This window comes from Oryx dammah, unplaced genomic scaffold (assembly GCF_014754425.2).
Source record: "Oryx dammah isolate SB20612 unplaced genomic scaffold, SCBI_Odam_1.1 HiC_scaffold_11, whole genome shotgun sequence".
Classification (NCBI taxonomy): Eukaryota; Metazoa; Chordata; class Mammalia; order Artiodactyla; family Bovidae; genus Oryx; species Oryx dammah.
The window spans coordinates 3,271,549-3,294,198 of NW_024070195.1; the positions used below are offsets into that span (position 1 = coordinate 3,271,549).

At 50.9% G+C, this 22,650-nt stretch overlaps 1 protein-coding gene across 1 annotated transcript in view; it reads right to left on the minus strand.

The window, feature by feature from the left end:
- Positions 1-617: 617 nt before the first annotated feature.
- The window catches only part of F13A1 (coagulation factor XIII A chain), a 140,713-nt gene continuing 118,680 nt past the window's right edge, over positions 618-22,650 (minus strand). Inside the window, exons 13-15 of the mRNA XM_040249392.1 lie at positions 18,617-18,777; positions 7,340-7,476; positions 618-2,384 (exon numbers count right to left, since the gene is read on the minus strand). Of these exons, the coding sequence (XP_040105326.1) occupies positions 2,231-2,384; positions 7,340-7,476; positions 18,617-18,777 (452 nt within the window). The 3' untranslated portion in view covers positions 618-2,230. The remainder of the gene's footprint in view (positions 2,385-7,339; positions 7,477-18,616; positions 18,778-22,650) is intronic.

Consider the following 22,650-nt stretch of genomic DNA (forward strand, 5'->3'; position numbering starts at 1 on the left):
GCGGAGTCTCAGCTGTCAAGGGGGCGGGCTGCCTCTAGCATAGGTAAAGTCGTAGGCTGGGTCCTAGGTGGCGTCACAGGGCTGGCTCTGATGCAGGTAGAACAGGCTCTATTCTGAATGCCAGCTCCGTAGCAGTTGCAACAGCTGGTTGGAGCTCTGCGTGGAGAAGGATCGTGAGGCCCTAGGATGCGGTTGTTCAGTAATGTCAGCCATGAATCTAGGACCTCCTGGGCATATTTTTCATATAGTTTCCATCTCTGTTCTAAGACCACAAAAGGTGTTCGTCATGATAGGTGTCCATGCTGGCTTGACCACTGAGTCATTATAATGATTCATGAGATTACTCATGAAACAAGTGGCTGCAGAGATTTTGAAGTTTTTGGAAGCTGATTTTTGAACCAAACTTCCTCCTTAGTTGAGTGAGGTTGATAAAATGTAGAGAGAGCCGTGAGGAAAGCTAACTGTAACGTCATTACCCATTTGAGTTATTTTCCCTCAAGGAGAGATGCTTGTTTCACTCTCCAGGGTGAACCACCTGCTGCCAAGGAAGGGTGGTTTCTCAAGCAGCTGTAGTTAGTAGTATATTGTATTGAAAAGCAAAAGCCTTCACTTCCGTACAGATGCAAACACAATCAGATTAGCTTTATTTTAAGCTTTGATTACATTCCAGTTAATAAGGATATACTACAGTAAGCCAGTTTAACAGTCCAGCAAAATACATTTCATTTTAGAACTGAGTATTGGAAGCCTTGGCAAATACTGGGAGATTACTTGGTAGAGTTAGGTATGAGGTGTCTGTGAAGGGGACTGGCTAACCCTCATGGATTCCAGTGCTGAAGGCTCAGGAACCATCACAAAGGCCTAGAAATGTGGCTGCAGAGACCATATATAATTCCATTCTGGCGTTTCCCCTGGTTCCTTCTCACTATTCATTTTTTCTTTCTTCTGCTAAGAATCACAATTTACTGACCTAAATCACACTCTAGGCATATCAATTTGGTAATCTGGACAAAAAATATCAGCCTTGCAGATAAATATTTGGTCGCCTTGCCTGTTGGAACCTTAGAGCCGAATTCCAGTGATCTCCGTGTCCTCCGTCATCGGCTGTACAGTAGCACTGGCTGTTTGCGGGGTGGAGTCTGTATTAGCTTCTAGTGCTTGCATGCTGAGCTGAGGTCTCAACGTGGGTGATGTGAAGAATGAGAGAAATAGTGGCTGCCCTTCCACACATCTGGTCACTAAATCTGCCAGCTTCTCCAACTTGTTGGGTTTATTCTGTCTCTAAAACTGTACCGAGACCTGGGTCATTGTGCTAAGGAGATGCTTCCAGGGAGACAGATGAAGTATAATCACTAATAAAGGAAGTTAATTCCTTATCCCCACTGTCCTAAGTCAGTCTGGTTAATTTCTAATACTACAGCCCCCAAAGGGTTAAAGCTAGGGCCATTGGTTCCTCCCGTTCGGGCCATGGTGTGACGCCTCCTATAAAAAGCACTATAAAACTGCATTATTTCATACATCTGAGTATTGCACCTGCTTTCTTATCTCGTCTTCGGGGATTAAGTTCCCCGCAAATGCAATTTGTTAATATGGAGCCACCTCTTCTCACAACGTAAATCTGTGAAATTTGGCAGGCGGTCGCTTTGCCGCAGGTGCAAGATGGAAGACCTTTCCCTGGCTTTGCCAAGAAGAAAAATGAAGCTGCACTCAATTCCTGGGGAAAATATTCTGATATGGAGGCTAAAACCTGATTCCAAGAAAGGGGAATAGAATTCTAGGGCCCGAATCATGTCCTTCCCTCCCGTTTGGGGAGTATGTGATCCCCAAAAGGCGGAGTAGGGGGATGAGAAGCCCTGTTTTACATGAGGCCACATACTGAGCAAATCCCCAGGCAAGGGAAGTCCTCTGATGCTGGAGCTGCAGCCATTTGAGATGATAAATGATGACTTTTACTCTTATGAGCTCCGAGAGCCTAATTAGGCCTTAATTAAAGCTAATGCTCAGAATCCTTTGGAAGGTGGGGTGATTAAAAACTAACTCGCACATTGAACAGCCACACTGAAAAGCGCGCCTTTGAAATACACGCCGTCACCACTCTGGGACCCGATCCAGTCCTGTCCAGGGCTTCACAGCTAAGTTAAAGCAAGAGCTGACTATTTTTGCATCAGAACTTCCTCAGCCAAGACTACAAGAGGCCAGGTGCTTGGGTCCAGCTCGGTCCCCCGTGCGTCTACATTGAAGGTCGCCTCTGAATCTGCAGGTCCAGCTCGCCGTACACATGCCTCAGGGAGTCGCTGGTCAGGCTGGCGATCAGCTTCCGGGGGCCGGAGACCCAGGGCCGACACAGCTCTTCCCACTGCACAGTGGCGTTGGGCCGGATTTCCCTGAAAGGATAGAAGAGGCAGGAAAGGTTTTATGCCCCAGAGGCAGATCGCGTTTCCCGCTGTGATGGTCTGGGTCACCGGTGGTCTTTCTCTCAGTTGATGGTGACTGGAAGACAGAAGGGCCTGGTAGGCCGGTTTCCCAGTCACCACCCGGTCAAGGCTCCTGTCTGAGGCTCGGTCAGCCACCGCCCCACGGGTCATGGTTCCTTCCACTTGGATGCATCATCCTGCCTCCTGGTGGACGTGGTCCATGCCAAGAACCCCCAGGCCTCTGCAGTAGCCTCATGGGCATGACTGATCTCTCTCAGCTCATGTGGGGGCTAAAGGTCCCTCCTGGGATTGGACTTCTATCTGAATCTGCAGCTTCTAAGTTATACTGAGGTCGTGATGCTCTTCACGCGTTCTGGCCAATCCCCTTGGGACAGACCTGTTCTTAGGCCCCGGGTCTGGAGCACTGCCCGCCCGCCCCGTTATTCACGACCCTGCCTCACCCAGCGTGGGTCATGTGCCCACGCCCCTTGCTGCGGTGTGTTTGTCATCTGTGGCTGGTGACCTGGGAAATACCTCTGAGGCTTGGGGGCGTCTCTCTCTGGGGCTCCTCTAGGCATTGGTTTTGAGAATCTTGGTGTCTCCATTAATTTGGCACTTGTTCTTTAGAAATGTGGCTATATACATGATCTCACTAAGTTACAGAAAAGCCAAATTATGTGATCAGTGCACACACATAGCCTACATATGGGAGAATTTTTCCAACTCAGTATATTGATTTTATGATTGAAGCTTTGAAACACACTGACCTCACCATGGGCTTCCTCACCTGTAAACGGTGGGCACTGTGAAATATTGAAGAGGATGTGGAGGGGGTGAGCGAGTTGGGACTCATGTTGCACTTGGAACGATGGCAAGATATGTCCAAATGCCTCATGTTAGATATATGCTGCTGCTGCTGTGTTATTACTGACTTATTATTTACCATCAGCTTTGGCTATCGTTTGCTCTGCCTGTACTCTCTGTGACATAACTGAGGAAGGTTCTTCCTGCCTGGATGCAGAGAAACAGTTCTCTACCCTTAATTTAAATAGTCGTTTCAATACGATTATAGGTTTTTAGATATTTGTTTCTCAAGAGCAAACCCTGATTCATTCATTCCCTTTTCCTCTGTTTCCCCTAAGTGATCCATCAGGAACATTTTGTGAAATAGCTGTCTGGTTTAAGGATCTGGCCGACGGCCATAGAAGGGAGGTAACTCCCTCAAACAGAAACTGTACCCCCGAGCTTTACTTCATTGAATGAATTGTTGAACGTTAGTCGCGCAGTTGTGTGCGACGCTTTGCGACCCCACGGACTGTAGCCCGCCAGGCTCCTCTGTCCGTGGGATTTCCCAGGCTAGAAGGCTGGAGTGGCTTCACTATTTGCTCTAATTCATCAGCTCGCCCCCATAATGGTATTCATCCACGTACCCATGCCCGCTCATGAGTATCATCCAAGATACGCACGAAGAGACACCTCCATGTCGAAGTGTGCATTTTCCTACAGATAAAGGCATGCATGCAGAAAGAAAAGAATCATCTCCCCATCTGGGTGAGTGGAGTAATACTGGAAGAGCCCTGTATTCCCAGGGATAGGTGTGGTGATAAATGATTCTCAGTAATGTGCTGAGCTGTCAGGATGTGCTGGCCATTTATCATCCCGAATGCAGGCAGCTTAGGGGATTATGATTACAATAAACAGCAACTGTCTGTGCTCATCCTCCACGTGTCCAGCCCTCTGTCCTACTTGAGAGATTCAAAATCTCAAAGTGCAAAGTCAGGGAACTTTTCTTTTAAGATAACTTATGGAACCTGATCACTTCTTAAAGAGAAAAAAAAATGCATCTGGAAGATGAATTATTTGATGTTCTGGAATTATCAAGAACAGAAACTTGACAGCTGTGGGTCTCTGGGGGCAGCACCTCTGAGCATCCAAGGACGGCAGGAGGGGGCACAGAGAGAGCGGTAAGGGGAATCGTCTTGGAGTAGAGTCGGCTAAACCGAGTGGGCCATGGACACGGCACCACCTACTCCCCGTCCAGTTCCCTGCTCGCCAGCACCCACCTACCAGAGCCTCTGCTTGGAGCTCCAGACTCCCTGCCGCCTAGGGCCCTGGCAGGGGTGTGGATGGCCAAGTGGAGTGGGCACTCCCTTGACTATTCAAGGTGTGTATCTGAGAAAAGAATATAGCCCTGTGAAGGGTTCTGGTTGGTCCCAAAGAATTGCACTTGAAGAGTCCAAGTTGTTACATGGACCTGTCACTCTTTGATCGGGTTTTCACAGGACAGGGTACCCAGCTGTGTATCAGTCGTCTGACAAGATGGATGTGGGTGCTGGCTGGCTCCTGTCTTGCTTGTGAAGGTGTGAGGAGGAGGAATCAGGAGGAAACAGGGAAAGCAGTGGTCTCCCTAAAGTCCCAAGCCCAGCCTGGATCATAAAACATTTCCTGTGTTAACTTATTTCCAATTTCTGACAGTCTCTGAGAAACAGAGCTTCCCTTGCTTTGCAGAGATCCACCCTCTGGAACTGTACTCCCATGAGAGACTGCGGACCGGGCTCTGTTACTGATGTTCTGTGGATCTCTGTGTTGAAGTGATTACTGATGGAGCCTAAGGCGGAGTGTGGTAGGACATTGCCTTGCGTCCACCATGTAGGGAGTGTCCTCCTCCGTCCTTTTCCCAGCTCAGCCCCTTTACCCTTCCCTAGTGTCAGGTATTAGCCATAGGCAATGCACCTGGACTTCCCAGAAGAACGAATCTGCCTGCCAACGCAGGAGACCCAGGAGATATGGATTAGAGCGCTGGGGTGGTAAGATCCCCTGGAGGAGGGCATGGCTACCAGTATTCTTGCCTGGAAAGTCCCATGGAAGAGGGGCCTGGTGGGCCACAGTCCACGGGGTCGCAAAGAGTCAGACACAGCTGAGCACACAGACACACCTAACGCCCTGGACACTCAACCCTCCGAGTCGCGTGTCTCCCCAGTGCTGGGTCTTTTTCCTCTAATGCACAGGTTGCCTCTTTTCTTGCATTGGCTTGAGACCAAGGTAGGATTCTTGCACAGCCACGGTGTCAAGGTGGCAGGAGGTTCTGGTACCCTCAGATGAAGCTTGTGGGGTTACTGTTGGAGGAGGAAAAATTGGCTCCAGCAGGGGCTGCTTTGAAGAAGAAACGTGTTTCACTTTGCCTGAGCGATTCTTGCATCTGAGTCGAGTGGGAAGGTGTGAGAACGGGTGAGCGAGACTGTCGTTTCTGACGAAAGTGGGGCACGCTCCTCTGACCTCTTCCGCTAGCTGTTGATTTCTAATTTAATTCCTTTTTCTTTTTTTTTTTTTTGCAGCTTCCCTATTAGCATAGAAAGGTTGTTATATTTTGTGCTTGTTTTTTTTTTTTTTAATTAAAGCACTCAAACTATTTTCTCTGTTGTTTCTTGCATCTGCCGGCATCAGGCCCGTCTTAAATGCTCAGATGCAGAAGCTGTGAGTGCTGTGATTCGACAGAAATGCAGTCCTCAGGGGGCACATCGTCTTAAAGACGTCTCAGAGAGGGTGAAGGAGGGCCTTGCTCTTGTCTTACAGACTCAGTGTCCTCCACAAAGGGTGCTGGGGAAATTCCTCACACATCTGGGTCCTAAGGCAGTTGCCACATACCTCCACCTCTCTCTCTGCCTTCGAAGGTCACCCCATAGGAAATATGCCGGACTGATTGATGCTGACGGAGCCTTATTTGCGGTAGAAATGAAAGCAATAACCCTCCAAGATTGGGATCCATTCTGGGCGTCACACTTTAAGAGGAGCACCGACAAACTGGAGGGTGTGGGCGAGGGAGGGAGTTGAAACCGCCTTAGGGGTGAGGAGCATGAAGCTGGGGAGGAAAAGGAAAGACGAGGGAAGATCAGACAGCGGTTTGCAGACATTTCCAAGCCATCAGGTGGGAGACAAATGTACCTTCTTCTCTGTTTGGGTCCAGGTGACAGACTTAGGTCCACTGCTAGGACTGGAAGGTGGACTAGTTTTCTAGCCACTAGAACTGTCTGACCATGGAATGGGCTGTCTTGTCTGTGACACTCTTTGTCACCAGAAGTCACAGAAGCTGAGAGCTGTAGGCACAGTCCGATGGTGTGAGGTGTGCCAAAAGCAGGCCTTCAAGCAATGGGCCTGGGGTGGTTGTTGGTCCCCTAAATAGGAAACCAAGTCTAGAACTCTCTGCTGTTGTTCAGTTGATAAGTCATGTCCGACTCTTTGTGACCTCATGGACTGCAGCAGGCCAGGCTCCTCTGTCCTCCACTCTCTCCTGGAGTTTGCTCAAATTCGTGTCCACTGAGTTGGTGATGCTATCTAATCATCTCATCCTCTGCCGGCCCCTTCTCCTTTTGCCTTCAATCTTTCCCAGCATCAGGGTCTTTCCCGGCATCAGAACTCTCTAGGCTCACCTTTTTTTCCTACTGAAAGCAACAGTTCTAGAGAGTGCTCGGATTGGTAAGATCTTGGAGTAGGGTTGGAAAGAAGGGACTCCTGCCAGGGTCCTAACTCATGACACCTGACTCATAGTGGGTACTCTGTAAATACTAGCAGAATAAGGCAGTTTGCAAAACTCTCGACTTTGGGGGTCTGGAATCAGCCAACCTACTTCTGGATGCAGGCTTACTTCTACACACTGTACAACTTGGGACAAACCAGTCAGTCTCTCAAAGCTTCAGATTTCTCCACTGCCAAAAGGAGCTAATAATAGTACCCACCCCATTAGAGTGGTCTTAAGAATTGAATGATGGTGCTGGTCAAACCAACACCCCGAGCCCCACAGACTTGTAAATAAGGAGGTAGCGGCTTCTCAGACATGTTCACGGGGGTTGGATGTGAGCTGGGGAAAGATGCAGAAAGAGGAACTTCCCACAATGCTACCCCATGTCCCCACCTCCCCCAGTGCTCACCGGAACATCCTCCTCAAGGGTTTCGTCACTCCGGGACCATCCAGGCGGATCCAGACATTGCGCAGCGTTTCTTTTAAAGGATTGGTGAACTCAACCGTCACTGCCATGTCGGAACCCACGACCTGAGCACCACGGACCTGAGGAGTGAGTTGGAGGAGAAAGAAGCATGTTAGCCGCACACAAAGCCTCTTTCTGCACCCTTATATCTTTACCCATCTTTGCTTTACCTTCTGTTTTACAGCGTGGCCATTTTTTGGCAAAGGAGCCAATGTGATAAGGATATTGCTTTGACTGGGGGATACTTGTTGAGAAAAAGACGGAAAATTGCTAATTAGAATCACAGTCTTTTCCTCATTATGAAAACCACCCTAATTAGAGTTCGGGTTAACAACCTCAGCCACTGGCTGTTCCCGGCAGCAGGAGGTGGAAGTGCACTCAGGGTAGCAACAGCTTTCGGCGGCCAGGGAGGACAGGTGGACTCTGCTCCTGGAAGGGGTTCTGGTTTCCCGCCAGGACGGGAGGGATCCCTGAGTTCAGGGGGAAGAACACGCTCCTGAAGGTACTCGACAAAGAAATACATCCAAGGAGGGAGTCCTCATCACTGAAGAAGAGGAATCTGAATGCTACAGTAGGCAAAAAGAGACTTTTCCTCCCCAGTCTGGATAGCTGAAGCTAGAAGGCTGTCTGGGGTGAGTTCACGTATCACAAGCCTCAGATGTACTGGGTGTGTTCCAGACATGTACACACTGCTATGTTCAGAATGGATAACCATCAGGCACCTACGGTACAGCACCAGGAGCTCTGCTCAGTGCTATGTGGCTGCCTGGATGGGAGGGGAGTTTGGGGGAGAGTGGATGCGTGTACGTGTATGGCTGAGAGCCCCTTCGCTGCTCACCTGAAAGCATCACAACAGTGTTAACTGGCTACGTTAATAAAAATAAAAAATTTAAAAAAAAGAAGCACTGGGTATGTGGCAAAGTGGCCAGAGTTCCATGACAGCTTCAAGCCTTACTAGCTGTGAAGTCTTGTGAGGTCTCAACCTTTCTGAGACTCAGTTTCCTGAAACAAGGTGGCCGTTCCTATGGGGTAATCGTTGTAGAGCGGTATTATTAGGGTTGTTGTCGGTATTATTTTGGTTCTCATGCTGTGTTCACGATGTATAGTACTGCACACTTGGGACTGTCTGCTTCCCCAACACTGACACCAGGCGCTAGAAAATGGCGAGGGAGCATTTGCTTGTTGGTTTAGGGGCTTGGTATGCCAAATGGACGGATCTGAGCAAACTCCAAATTACTGGGGAACAAGATAGTAAGACTAGTTCTTCCCTCCCAGGAAAGGATCAGGATGAGACAATACCTATAAAGCAGCTACCACGATGCATGGCTCAAGACATTACAGGCTCAATTACATCATTCGGATCGGCAGTGCTTGGGGTGTTTTACTCTATTCACTTCGTTTTAGCCCACTTTCAACTCCAGCATCTAGCTGGTGTCCAGTAAATATGTGCTATATTAAATCAACTGCTTAAAAAGGAAATGTATTGGTTGTTTGAGTTTTCCAGGTAGCAACCCAGCCATTATACTACATTATTTGTTTAAGCAGTGTATAACATAGGAAAAGTCAAATGGAAACGAGCCTTGCTAGAACAGAGAGAAAAAGGAGGGGCTTTGCCCCAAGAAGAAGATTCTCCCTTATGGACTCTGCTGCTGCTGCTAAGTCACTTCAGTCGTGCCCAACTCTGTGCGACCCCATAGACAGCAGCCCACCAGGCTCCTCCATCCTTGGGATTTTCCAGGCAAGAGTACTGGAGTGGGTTCTAGTGAGTAGTAATAGTGAAAGTGTTAGTCGTTCAGTCATGTACGACTCTTCTGTGACCCCAAGGACTGTAGCCTGCCAGGCTCCTCTGTCCATGGAAATTCTCAGGCAAGAATCCTGGAGTGGGTTGCCATTCCTTTCTCCAGGGGATCTTCCCAACCCAGGGATTGAACCTGGGAGACTCTAGAGTGAAGGGTAAAACCTTATGACTTTACTCTTTGGGACACATTGATAACTATAACTAAAAATCTATAAGAAAAATGAAAATTGTAGCCAATTCTCCATGGTTATTACTTTCAAATCTCAACCCCCTGAGGTGAGATGGGTGGAGAGCTGGAAAGAGGAGTCAGGGGTGGTGGGATGGGTGGAGAGCTGGAAAGAGGAGTCAGGGGTGGAGCGGTCGTGGATGATGGTGGAGAGGACAGCAGGTGGTGTCAGTCACGCGAAGCATGGACTGTGTGCCAAGCAGTGTCCTCAGCGGTCCTCAACCTGGCATGCACAGCAGAATGCAAAGCTGCTCGCATCTGGGGAAGCTGAACCTGTGGATATGGATTCTGGTCTCTGCAGGAGTCCTGGAGCCAATCCCCATGGGTACATAAGGGATGGATGTATAAAAGTGCATTATTGGAATACTTTACGTAGAATCTTTGGTTTAATTCTCAAGTTCATCCAACATATTTTTCCTAAGGAAAAAAAAAAATCTCAGAACACTTTTTGGTTTCTAAAAATAGAGGATAAAGATAACATTTACAAAAGCTGTCTAAATTGAAGAAAGTAGAACTGCTTCAGAGACACTACTGGAGAAAGCATTTGCTATGATCACTTTGATTTTGGAGGAAAAATATTTTGGAGCCATCTGCTTTCTTCATGGAATGCTACTGCAATTACAGGGACAACCCCTTAGAAAAACCTGATCGCAGCCACTGCCCTTTCCTTCTACAGACAAACACAGTGACAATGCAGGACACAGACGCCTTGCATGCGGCTTTAGGGGGCTCATCACAGGCCAGGGCGGCTGTGGCCCTCAGGGGCCTGGTGGTCTCCAGGTTAAGGACCCTTTACACACGGGTAGGCTAGCTCTACAGGAAAAGCCTTCTGCTGTGGAAAGTGGGTCACAGGTGACTGATGGCAGAGATAGGGGGATTTAGTATTTGAAAGATTGGCCCAGCCCTGGGCCTTCAGGGCTGCAGGTCTGAGTATGATTAGAATACGAAGTCTTAGATAATTTCATGTATCGTGCCTAATCAGTTTGCTCCTAGATGTGGTCTCTGTTATTAGCTGCTGGAGGGGTACATAAATAAGTACTTCTCAGCCTCCCCTGATACTGGAGCAAGGAGCAGGCTGTGATGAAAGGAGGGGCCCTTTTCAGATTGTGGAGAGTTTCTTTTGCAATTGACAAAGATCCCAGCGTCCCTTTCCTGACATTTGTCTCCTGCCCCTGGAATTTAAACATCCTTGGCCTGACTGCTGAGAAGACAATGAAATTTAGAAACTCAAACCAAATCGAACCTTAAAAACCCAACATTCAACATCACCGTCTTCTGCTTAGGCAGTATTTCCTCCTCTTTTCGAGGAAAACGGAGAATATACGTAGGATTTTCATAGTATGTGTTGGTTTACATGATGCGCCATGCACAGCGTATATTCATGTACAGGTGACCAGCCGTTACTTGGACCAGGGGGCAGGATGAAACATACGTCATCCTCAGTGACAGCAAACATTTCTGCGCTCCGATTTTTCCCAATATTCCATTTAAAGCATTTCCAGTTTTTTATGTTGACATAAAATATGGTACTTTTTCAAGTTAAACACTATTCACCAATATTGACATACTGAGTCCTTGTTGTTCTTTTTTTAATGATAAAGATCAATATTCTGATTTTTTGGTAAAAAAGAAAGTTACTAACACACACACACACACACACACACACACTTTTGGGAAAGAACTACTTTTTAGGAAATCACAAGATCTCTTCCATGGAGTATATGCTTTACAATATATATATATAGCTATATTCAAAATCAAAACTGAAATGAAGGAAAAGTTTGACAAAGAATGAACTTAGTTGTCAATATAATTCACGTGATTATTAGCTCACCTCATAGTGCTTACTTCAGGTGCTGCCAGTCACGTCTTCCATGACTTATCACCAGAAAATAAACTTTTCCCTCCTCCCACTGCAGGGAGCATCATCACTGCTGGTAATAAGCGGTTGCTTGTTTGTGAACCATACTCACCAACACCACCACGGCTGTTTCTCTCTAGCCCAGCTGAATTGGCATAGACTAAATAATGCAAATGGTTTTACAACAGTCAGCCACAGTTCCAAGACTGTCCAGTATGGTATCTGCCAGCCCCACGGGGCTATTTAAATGTTTAAATGAATTTAAATTAAGCAAAAACTCAGTTCCTCACTTGTATGAGCCGCAGTTCAAGTCCTCAGCAGCTACACGTGTCCAGTGGCTCTCGTACGGAACAGTGCATATTTAGGGCATTCTGGTAATTAGGGAACATCCTATTGGGCTTCCCGTGTAGCTCAGTTGGTAAAGGATCCGCCTACAGCGCAGGAGACCCGGGTTCGATTCTTGGGTTGGGAAGATCTCCTGGAGAAGGCAACGGCAACCCACCCCAGTGTTCTTGCCTGGAGAATCCCATGGACTGTAGCCTGCCAGGCTCCTCTGCCCATGGGATCGCAAGAGTTGGACATGATTCAGCGAGTAAACCACCATCACCACCACCTCCTGGACACTGCTGATGTAAGGGGTTTGCTTACATTAACTCATTTAATCCTCACAACCCTATGAAGTAGATGAGCCACGTGAGGCCCAGAGAAGTGAAGGGACCTGTTCCAGGTCACACAGCAAGTGGGGGACAGGCTGGTGCCAGAGTCCCTGCCTCCTGCCTCTGCACGACTCTGCCTCGCAATGACAGGGCCAGCCCCTCACGGCACGTCCAGTGTCCACCCAGTGATGCAGGCGCCCTGCTCACCGCGTCACTCCCTTTATCTTGGGTGATCCTCTGTGGACTTGGCGGTGGGCAGTAACATCATCCTCATTCTACTGACTCGAAATGAAAACACTGAAGAGAAACAAAATGCCCACATTACAGACCCTGGATGTCCGCAGGATCCAGATAGGAATCTAGGTCTTTCTGACTCCAGGGCATTCATCTTTAAACGCTGCACACCCTGTCATCTCTGACAGCAGAGAGGCAAAAATAGTAACTTCCTTTTTCGCTGAAAGGAGTCTATTTCCTGAAATCCACTGAAGAGTCATTTGCAGTATTAGCTTGTGCCGACGCTGAATGACCAGTGGAGCTCGGTGACTACAACTTGATCTTGAACTACATTTGAAAACACGTATACAACTCAACTCCTTCTTTCTGACTTTACAGGGGAAGAATCAGATCTCTATGCCAGAGTCAAACGTGGCAAGGTAATCCTGGGGCTCGGACACAGCTGTCTTACTTGACAATAACAGTCTTCTCTAAGTGGGGTAAAGATAGAGTTATCATTTCAAAGAACTAGTAACTCAAGCACAGTGTGATCGTATGACGCGGTAGACGAGATTCGTTATCCTTGATGTTCTACTTTGCCTGTGTGGTTGTTTTTAAGAATAGAAAACAGTGAGCAGGAATGCAGAGAGAACACGTTTGAGGCAGCCCAGTTACCCGCGGCTCTCACTTTCCTTCTCAAACCTACGCCGAGAGGGAGCTGGAGAGGCGCGCCCCACAGTGGGGCCCTCGGGGTGCGCGCTCCTGGCTGTGGGGTGCCGACGGCCTGACCCTCCGGGACCGCCAGAGGATGGAAAGAGACGCAGCTACCTGAGCCGGTGAAGCCATGGCTGGTCTGGACCCTCCCAGGTCCCAGGATATTGATCAATCAGAATATTGATCTGGGCTTCACCTGCTCGGAGCCCGTCAGGGTGGGCCCTCACGCGGACTTTGATCTTTCTCTACGGGGGGTTCAGGGCAGTGCTGAGGAGACCCCTGCCAGGGGTGAGCCAGAGACAGTGACCACCGTGGGCAAGCTGAGGGGAGGGCAGGCTGCCCTCAGCATCTGAAGACCGGCGGCCGCCGCTGTGTGTCCCCGGGCCAGTCACTTGGCTTCTCTGGGCCTCGGTTTCTTACGAGGTTCCTGGGAGGATTCCGCATGTGTGCAGCAGAGCATTTGAGACACGGCCTTTCTTGACTCTAAACCTTGTGGAGGTTCAAAGGGAGACCGCGCTGCCAGGGCACCAGAACTTTCTCATCCGCACTTTCCCCGTGAGGAGGGATGTGGGTTTGGGTTCTTGGGGGCCGAAGCTGAGAAGCACACGGAGAGAAGCCAGCAGCTTCCATCGGCGCCTTCCAAAGAGACGCGGGGAAGCCCACCCAGCCGCCTCGCCCTGCCACCCACTGCAGGGCCATGGGTGCGACAGGGCTGCGTCCTGGTGACCGGGACCCGTACCGACAGAGTCGCGGAAAAACCGTGGGAGGCTGGGAGGGGAGAAGGTTTAGGGTTTGGGTTGGGAATAATTAGAGCTCAGAGTTTTGCTCTTTTTTTTTTTTCTTTTTTTGCCTTGATGGAAATTTCCAGGTATTTGGGAACCTGGAAGTGAAACCGCAATTGAGTCTCACAATTTGCCTTGTGGCTGTCCAGCATCTGGGGGACACTCGTTAGTCCTCAGGGGGCTCCCCAGTTTGGATAAAGGTTATGAACTGGGATGTTGGGGTGCCAGCCTCAGCAACCACCATGGCCCCCAGGCCCGCCTGGCTCTTTTCTGGTTACAACGGGGGCTTCCTAGAGCGCCGGCAGGAGGCGGGCGAGGAGGATGCTACAGGTGGCCTCAGGTGAGTGGTGGGCCCCAGGGGGAACACAGGGGTTGTTAAGAGAAACTAAGAAAGTGTCTTGATTCAGGAGTTATCTGGGCGAGCAGCTAGCCCCGAGCTTCTGTGCTTGTTAGGAGAGGGAGCCCCTCTCCCCTGGCAAACGCGTTCCTCATTCACAGGAGGAAACGGGTTCTGCCGGTGTTTGAGGATGTTCTACAGCAGCTGCAGGACCCTCCTAGGAGATGATCCTAAAGAGGCGGTGGGACCTGAGCTGTTTTCAATGGCACTGGGAGGGGTTCGTTTCCCAGATGCAGAGAGGAGGTCTTAGTAGGAGGTCTGAGATGTGTGACCCCCTCTCCTTGCCCACCCCCTCCCTAAAGTCTCCTCCAGGCTCTTCGGGACGGGCCTCTCTCTCAGGACGGTCCCACAGGGAACCGCACATATGTTCAACACCCAGGGCTCAGGTTCGATGCCGCCAGGCGAGCGTTACCTTCCCTCTAGCCCTGGGCCCTGCAGCCTGGAGCACTTCTCTGTGCGGGATCCCAGCGCAGAATCCCAGCACAGAGAGGACGGGGCGGGGCGCGAGTGGACTCTTGCCGGTAACCACCAGGTCCTGGGCCGGGCTGAGCGCTCAGAAACAGCACACACTCAGTCCCCGACAATGCTGTGTTTTATACATGATTATGATTAACAATATTACAATTGTTGTTCAGTCGCACAGTTGTGTCAGATTCTAGGCGACCCCAGGGACTAGAGCCCGCCAAGCTCCTCTCTCCATGGGATTTCCCAGGAAGAATACTGGAGTGGGTCACCGTTTCCACCTCCAGCAGATCTTCCCAGGGATCAAACCTAGGTCTCCTTCCTTGGCAAGTGGGTTCCTCACCACTTGGCCACCCCACTGTGCATTCACCATGACAGAGGTACCATGTTCAGCTCTTTGTGAGAGTTATTTCTATTATCCCTCCCAGCAGCCTACAGGTCAGCGATATTACTGGACCATTATACAGCTGAGGTGTTGAGGAACTGACCCCAAAGCTGCCCAGGTAGGATGAGGAACCCGGGGGTCTGGCCATCCAAGCCCCTGTGCTCTGGGGCTTCTCTACAAAAGGTGTTGTTGTTCTGGTTGACCTGGGTGAGGACCCTTCTCTGCTCTCTGAGACCGGGGGAAGCCCCAGTATGGTGCTCCAGGTCCTGCACCAGCCTCCACCCTGCAGGCCAGCTGAATCCCCTGTGTTGCCCTCTCCTCTCCCTCAAATAGCCCTTCATTAACCCTGGTGGCTCAGCTGGTAGAGAATCCGCCTGCAATGCAGGAGACCTGGGTTCAATCCCTGGGTTGGCAAGGTCCCCCAGAGAAGGGAAAGGCTACCCACTCCAGTATTCTGGCCTGGAGAATTCCCTGGACTGTATAGTCCATAGGGTCACAAAGAGTTGGATGCGACTGAGTGACTTTCACTTCAACCATCAAAATGCTGAAGAATCTTTTCCTGACTTAAAGCCTCTTACAACAATCAACACATGGGAAGGCAGAGAAAAATTCTACATCCGATTTTAATAAAATATACTTTTCTCATCAAAATATTTTGATAGCTTGGGAAAAGAGAGATGCACTCATTAAAGTTTAATGACTGTCTCTCCTGCCGTTTTCCATATGAGGCTCACACACTGTGACTCACGCGTGGTGGGTGCAGGGAACAGTTAACTGGGAGCACGATTTAACCCAGTTCCCATCTCTGTGGTTACAGGAGACATGAGAGATATGGTCACCTGCGAGATGGGGCTCTCAGGTGGAAAGGACGTGTCCAGTGGCCTGGGTGCTTTGGTTGACTTGATGTGCATCCAGACAGGTGGGCCCCATCGTGGTCCAGGTTGGTCTCTATTCACTCCAGAAAGGAAGGGGTGGGCAAGAACAGCTGCAAACTCGCCCTCAGGCAGCTCCAGCTCAATTAATCAATTAATTAATCCAGACCTCTGGGCACAGGCTTGAAGAGAAAAGAGAAAGGCAAGAGGCTCTGGGACCCCAGACAGGCAGCCCATTTCTGCAATCAGGGCCTCTCACAGCTCAGGGAGCTCTGGTGGCTTTCAGGGCATGAGGCACCCTACCCAGGAGCGCCTCTTCACCTGCTCCCACTGAGATCATCCTCGGGGCTGATGTGGTCAGTGAGGTACGTGGTTAGGAAACCACGTATGTGACCACGCTCCTGCCTCCTTTCCTGAACACACGTGAACGGAGGCCAGGCTTTCTTTCTCTCTCCTGCTCCAGTCCAGCCAAGTGGCCCTGTTGTTGCTGGTTTAGTCGCTCAGTCGTGTTCAATGCTTTGCAACCCCATGGACTGTAGCCCTCCAGGCTCCTCTGTCCACGGGATTCTCCAGGCAAGAGTACTGGAGTGGGTTGCCACGCCCTCCTCCAGGGGATCTTCCCGACCCAGGGATTGAACCTGTATCTCCTGCACTGGCAGGTGGATTCTTCACCACTGAGTCACCGGGGAAGTCCTACCTCTAAATAAATTTCCTCTAAGAACTGCATTCCTGATGTGCTTATAGAGATAAAAGACAAAACAAAAATAAGAACAAGCCCCCCTGCAGCTCTTGGTCAACTATACCATCCCGGCCCAGGTCACTGTAGCTGGAGGAGAAGGGATTTGGGTTCTGCCCCTGGGGAACTGAGCTGCCATCTAAGTACACTCGGAAGACAACTCACCAATAATCCTTCAATTAATAATGTCTAAAAGATGAAAGCTATCAGCTTCCTTCATACGCCCAGTTTATTATCAGCGGTGCAATTAAATTCTATTTTGTGCTGCGGTTTGAGCACTTCCCATCTGGGAAGTCTCTCTCCTGAGCCCTTCACGGGGACAAGCTGTCGGTGCCTAATTAGGTGAGCAGGCGGGCCTTGCCTCTGGTGGACAAGGTTCGGAGGTGGAGTTCTGAACAGGAGCAGGAAGGGAGGCCTCCCCGACCCCTGGGAGGGGCCTGAAGGGGACCACGTGGCTTCTGGGAGAGCCCACCAGGAGTGGGGTGCCCCGTGCGTGGTGAGCAAGCCCTGGCCACAGCGCCCCTGAGTTCCTGTTCTCAGGGGAGTGGCGGTGCCTCTGGAGGCTCCCCCGCCTTCCGTTTTGTATATTCTCCTGCTCTGCCTGCAGAGTCTGCAGCCCTCATTTCTGTTCTGTGTCTTCAGGCCTCTGGTGGGATGCTGACGGGCCCAGAAGAAGGGGTTGAGATGAAAGAACCAAGGAGGTGTCAAGATTGAAGCCTTTCTAGAAAAGGAGGGTCCAGGGTTCTCTGCCTCTGGGGGCCCAAGTTTCGGCCTAGTGGCACCCGTCTCAGGGTAACCCTCGGATAGACTACCATCCACAGGGCATGGACCCAGGGAAGGCTGCCATTCTGAGCGCTACACAACAGTGACCAGCTTTACAAGTGACTCACAGCAGGAATTTGAAAGACACAGGTCTTTACTGCCCCTCCCCGCCCACTCCCTCTAGAGGCTTTAAAATACGGGTGACTCTAAGATTCTGATTATCCACCACGTTCGAGGAATGCCTCTTGATTTGTGCTCATCATTCTTAATCGCTTGGGAAGGTCTCTGAGCCCTGGACAAGGCTGACATGAGATGTCACGCCCAAGGACCCCACTGGAGGCCCGGGCTTCCGCTCCCAGGGTGGGATGGGTCTCTGGGATGTGGGTGCTAAAGCTGCTGATGCTCCTGAGAGGTGGGAACAGCAGGCCGCCACATTTATTTCTCCTCCCACCTCTGCCCAGCGCCCCTCTGCCAAGTGCCTTTAAGTCATCTGGGCAGAGGTTTCTGCTGAGACAGACGTTAAATGGAGAAAATGGAGAGGCAAATGTTACAGCTACTGGCGGGACTTCCCTGACGGTCCAGTGGCCGAGAGTCTGCGCTTCCAATGCAGGAGCTGTGGGTTTGAACTAAGATCCCACATGCCATGTGGCAAGGCCAAAACCACATATAAATAAAATAAATAAAAATAAAAGAGAAAGGGACCAAGAGCTAAATTAAAAGTTGTTTAAAAGAATGAACTACTAGCCAAACAGGCAATACGTGGTGGGAAAGTCAGAAGAGCAGTTGTCCCGGTGATGGGGATTGGGGAGTAACTGACTGGAAGAGGCGTGAGGGAGCGTCCCAGGGAGCTGCGTGGTGAAAGCCTCTGTGTCTGCCTCTGGCCGGTGGCTGCCAGGTGTATCACACACAAATGTCGCGGTCGCCAGGTGGGCGTTTTGGTTTGTGCATCCCACTGCGCAGTGAGCACTTCACAGGCAGCAGCACATGTGGGAGGGGATCCCGGAGGCTGCTGTCTGAGGCCACGCCTGACCCACTTGATTCTGGAGACACTGAGTTCTATCTGTACCCTTTACACATCTCCATCTTCCTCAAGTGTGTTTATACCCACAGGTTATATTTGTATCTGCAGCCACATGTATATATTTAAATCTGGAGAGGAGAGAAAAGTGTTACATGTGCACATCTATTTATAGGGCAGTTCACTTCTTTCAAAGAACAGGAGGATCCTAGTTCCTTTTCTCTGCAGGGGGACCAGGACACAAGATACACACTCGCAAACGCACATTCACAAGCACTGAGGCCGGGGGCCTCATCAGCAGCCTCGCCTTCCTCCTCGGCTGAGATACAGCAACTGACCTTGATGATGACCTTGGGGACCGTCAGCACAATGGACTTCTGCTTGGCCAGAACATCCCTGGTCTCGTTGACTCGAGCCGTGACAAAGAAGTGCAGGAAGGCCTGCTCCAGCAGCTGGCCCATGTACTCGCCCGCTCCGATCAGCACCTCCTCTCTCTTAACTGGAGAGAAGAAACACAAAATGCCAGTGCCAGAATCGGGAGGAGATGCTCCCTGCCTCCCCAAGGGTCCCGTCTTCTCCCCGTTGGTACAGCCTCTACCAGGGGAGGGTGAGCGGAACACAGAGTCCATCAGGGACAAGGAGCACTCCGGCTTCTGGGGTAAAGAACGTGCTGGAAATGGAACACTCAGTCGAGTCTTCCTAGAGAAAACGCACCCCATTTTCCCAGCAGTGCTTTTGCTCTTGTATTAATAAAACGCAACATGACAAAGAGGTTTAAACCCAAGGACCGGAAGGCTTTAGCTGTGGCTGCTTGGACCTGTGCACAAACAGCTCCGCGACAGCAGATGGGGTGGGGATGCCCACGGCCCCAGTGCCCAGTGCCCTCCTGAGATAGGAAACGTCTCACAGTGGCCATGGGTCCCGCTTGAGCACAGCTGCTGACTACTTGAACCTTTTCCTTGTTTCCTTGGCGCTACACTCTTTCTCCAACTCTTACCATTCCAACCTGATTTGATTTTTCTATTTAAGAGAAAGAAGCAGTGGAAACCTATTTCACACACACGTTCAACTGTCTCCCACCCCCTCTGCTATCTGCAACTTGAAAGACCTCTGTGCCAAATGTGCGTGAGCTCTTGGGGACAAGCCAGTGAGGATGGCATCTACATCTGGACAGCGGGAAGTTGGTCCTGGCTCCCCTCTGCTCACCATCTGGGCTGAGGAGGGGGCTTCCGTCCTGTGGCTCTGACCGCCGCGGTGGGCTTCTGTCTGGCTGCCCTGCCCACTTCCTCTCACTCTTGTTTTCCAGAGCGCAGGATTCCAGGGGGCCAAGGGCCGCTGTCCTGCAGGCCGAGCCCGCGCTGGGCAGAGCCAGTGCCCCTGCTGTGTGGTCAGCCGCTGGGGGATGGGGCACGCACGCCTCCATCCCCTTGCACGGACTTGAATGTCTCCGCCATGGCTGCCCTGCTCACTGTCTGCTTTTGGCCAAAGAGTCCTCCCCTCAGTGGAAGTTGTCAAAGGAAACAATTCCCAAAGTGGGTAGTTAAGTGCAGAGTGTTACACGTGCTTGTCTCTAGTGTATATATACGTGTATCTTCTCATTGGCCCCCCATTGTGAGCGGGTGAACTGGACCCGGCGCCGGAAGGCTGTGTGGGGTGAGCACTGATCAGGGCACAGGGAGGCCTTCTGCCTTGCGGGCGCCCAGGCGATGGAGCGCCAGGCTGTGCCCACCAGCTGCTTCAAGGTCTCTGCACGGAGGACTGGGCGCTGAGACGGCCCGGTCTTGGCTCCACCTTGCAGTCGCTGGGGGACATTTAAGAACCTACCCTGCTGGATCCCACCCCAGACCAAATCAATCAGAGTCTTGGAGGTTTGGGGTCTAGGTCTTGTTTGACCATTCTGTAGCTGACCCTTATGTACAGAGGGCCTGAGAAGCACTGCTTGACAACCGGGGGGCCCTTCACCCCCTGGAATTAGCCCTTTAAGAACCTCAGTTCAGTGGAAGGTTGGGTGGGCCTCCTAACCCAGGTCCCTGTAGCTAGGCTATGGCCTGCAGACCAGCAGGAGCTCTGCCGCCTGGGAGCTGGTTGCAGAGACTGGTTGTTGGCCCCACGCCTGTCTAGGGAATCAGAATCTACATTTGAATACAATGATGAGATGCATATTCCAGGCTGAAAGGCTCCTGAAGTCCCAGGAGGGGTTCTAGCAGGAGATAAGGTGGTGTAAGGGCAGACTTGAGTGGACTTGGATGGTCTCAGTTTTGAAACTGAAAGTCCTGTCCCTGGAACACGCGCAGTTCCTGGTGAACTGGGAAGGATGGTCATCTGGACCAGTGGTTGTCAATGGTGTGTGGTGGTGGTGGGGGGGCGTGTTTTGCCCCCAGGGAATGTTTGCTAATGACTGGAGACCTCTGAGGTTGTTACCGCTGGGTGGGAGATGCTGGTATCTCCCGGGTAGAGGCCAGGGGCTTAGCTCCTCCTGTTCAGTCCGACTCTTTGCGACCCCACAGACTGTAGCCCGCCAGGCTCCTCTGTCCATGGGATTTCCCAGGTAAGAATACTGGAGTGGGTTGTCATGCCCTTCTTTAGGGGATCTTCCTGACCCAGGGATCGAACCTGTGTCTCCTGCGTTAGCAGGTGGGTTCTTTACCATCTGAGCCACCAGGGAAGCCCGTCTATGCCGCTAAACATCCGACCACGCACCCGGCAGCCCCACAACAACGGTCAGGCCTGAAAGGGCACAGTGCCCGGGCTGAGAGTCAGCCATGGGCTACACAGAGTTATTAGAAGGCACTGGTCTGCCCTGGACAAGCAGTCAATAACTCAGCCTGCCTCCTGGAGCCGTCCTATCTTACTGAGGGCCGCCTTTTGAGTCCATGAACTTGCCTTGACTTTGACCCTCGAATTCTGCCCTTTCGGGTGACACACACCTGTTGCCTTCTCTGCGTCTGAGCATGGACCCTGCTCTCCCCACGGCTCCCGGAGCAGTGACTTATCCAGAAGACTAACACTCTCTCCCTCAGTTGGAGACAATCTCAGATGAGCATGTGGGACCTGTTTCCACTTGGCCAGATGGGCCAGATGGGGTGGCAAAGTGAGCGGCCTTCAGCATGCATTTTACCTCTAGCAGCTTCCCATAATAACAATAATAATAATGGACATTCTTTGGTATTTCTAGAGGGCCGTGTTTGACCACCAGGATGTCTAGGCTGCTGAGATGTGCCTGACAACTTTACAGAGACTTGCTCTGCCTTGATCCTGTTGGCCTCGGGTCTCTTTATTCTCTGAGGTGGAATATCCTCTAAATCTTAGCACTGAAGAAACTGGGCTGTGTTTCTGAGCCCCAGAGACCAGGCTCCTAAAATAGTACATTATGTAAGTGCTGTGTTTTGCCACTGCACAAGAAATTGTTCTAGATAAAGTTTATTAAAGGCGGCAAGAGAAAGAATAGGTTTTCATTCTCTGAGTGGTGGAGCTGGGATCCTGCCAGCACCATTGACGGTGTCTGAGGAAAGCCAGGGGAGACACAGGCAGGGGCTGCCTCGTCTCTTTTCCAAAAATGCAAAGAAAACTAAATATAGCCGAGTGGAAGGCATAGCACCCTGGAAGATACTGAAAGGTTTAAGTTATTCACATCTTCCCAGCTGACTCTAGCTCACACATCCCCTTTAATCATCAGTCTGGAAAATATGGCTCCTGTTTTACTTGGAAAGCTTTCTCTGCAATAGACCCTCCGACAATAGGCTGTACCCTGACCTGCTTCCAGGTCTAAATCCTGTGGCTCTGGCAATCCGCTGCAATGCAGTTTCAGTTGCAACGGGCAGTTTCTTGCATGCAGTTAGTGCCCCTGCTTGCAGGGTAAAGCGAAAAACAGCCTCCGACTCCCTCCAGGTTATTCAGGACAAGCCTGGGGCGAGCTGAGTGGTGGGAGCTGTGCTGATACTGAGTCCGGCCCCACGTCCCGGGGTGGATGGCTGAGACGGCTAAGCTATCATGCTGTTCTAGTCTGCTAGCTCAGGTGAGCTCACGCTTTTGCTGGGTCAGGGAGAGGAGGGGAAGAAGTCTGAGAGGTGGAACTCTAGTGATCAGGAGAGGACGGTGTACAGTTCCTGGTCTGGGGGACTGAGGGGTCGCAGGACCCCAGGGAACAGGAACTAGCCCCCTTAGGGCCCAAGGATGCCTGGAGCTGGCTCACCATCCCCGCCTGAATGGCATGAGGCTTCCGTTACTGCTATATGTGGCCTTGAACACGTCCACTCACCTTTTCTGGCCTCAGTTTCCCGAAGTGTGAACATGTTGAAAGTTAGCACGTACTGACAGCCTACCCACGAGAAGCCTTCCGTATATATCATCTCGTTTAGTTTCCTCCACAGCC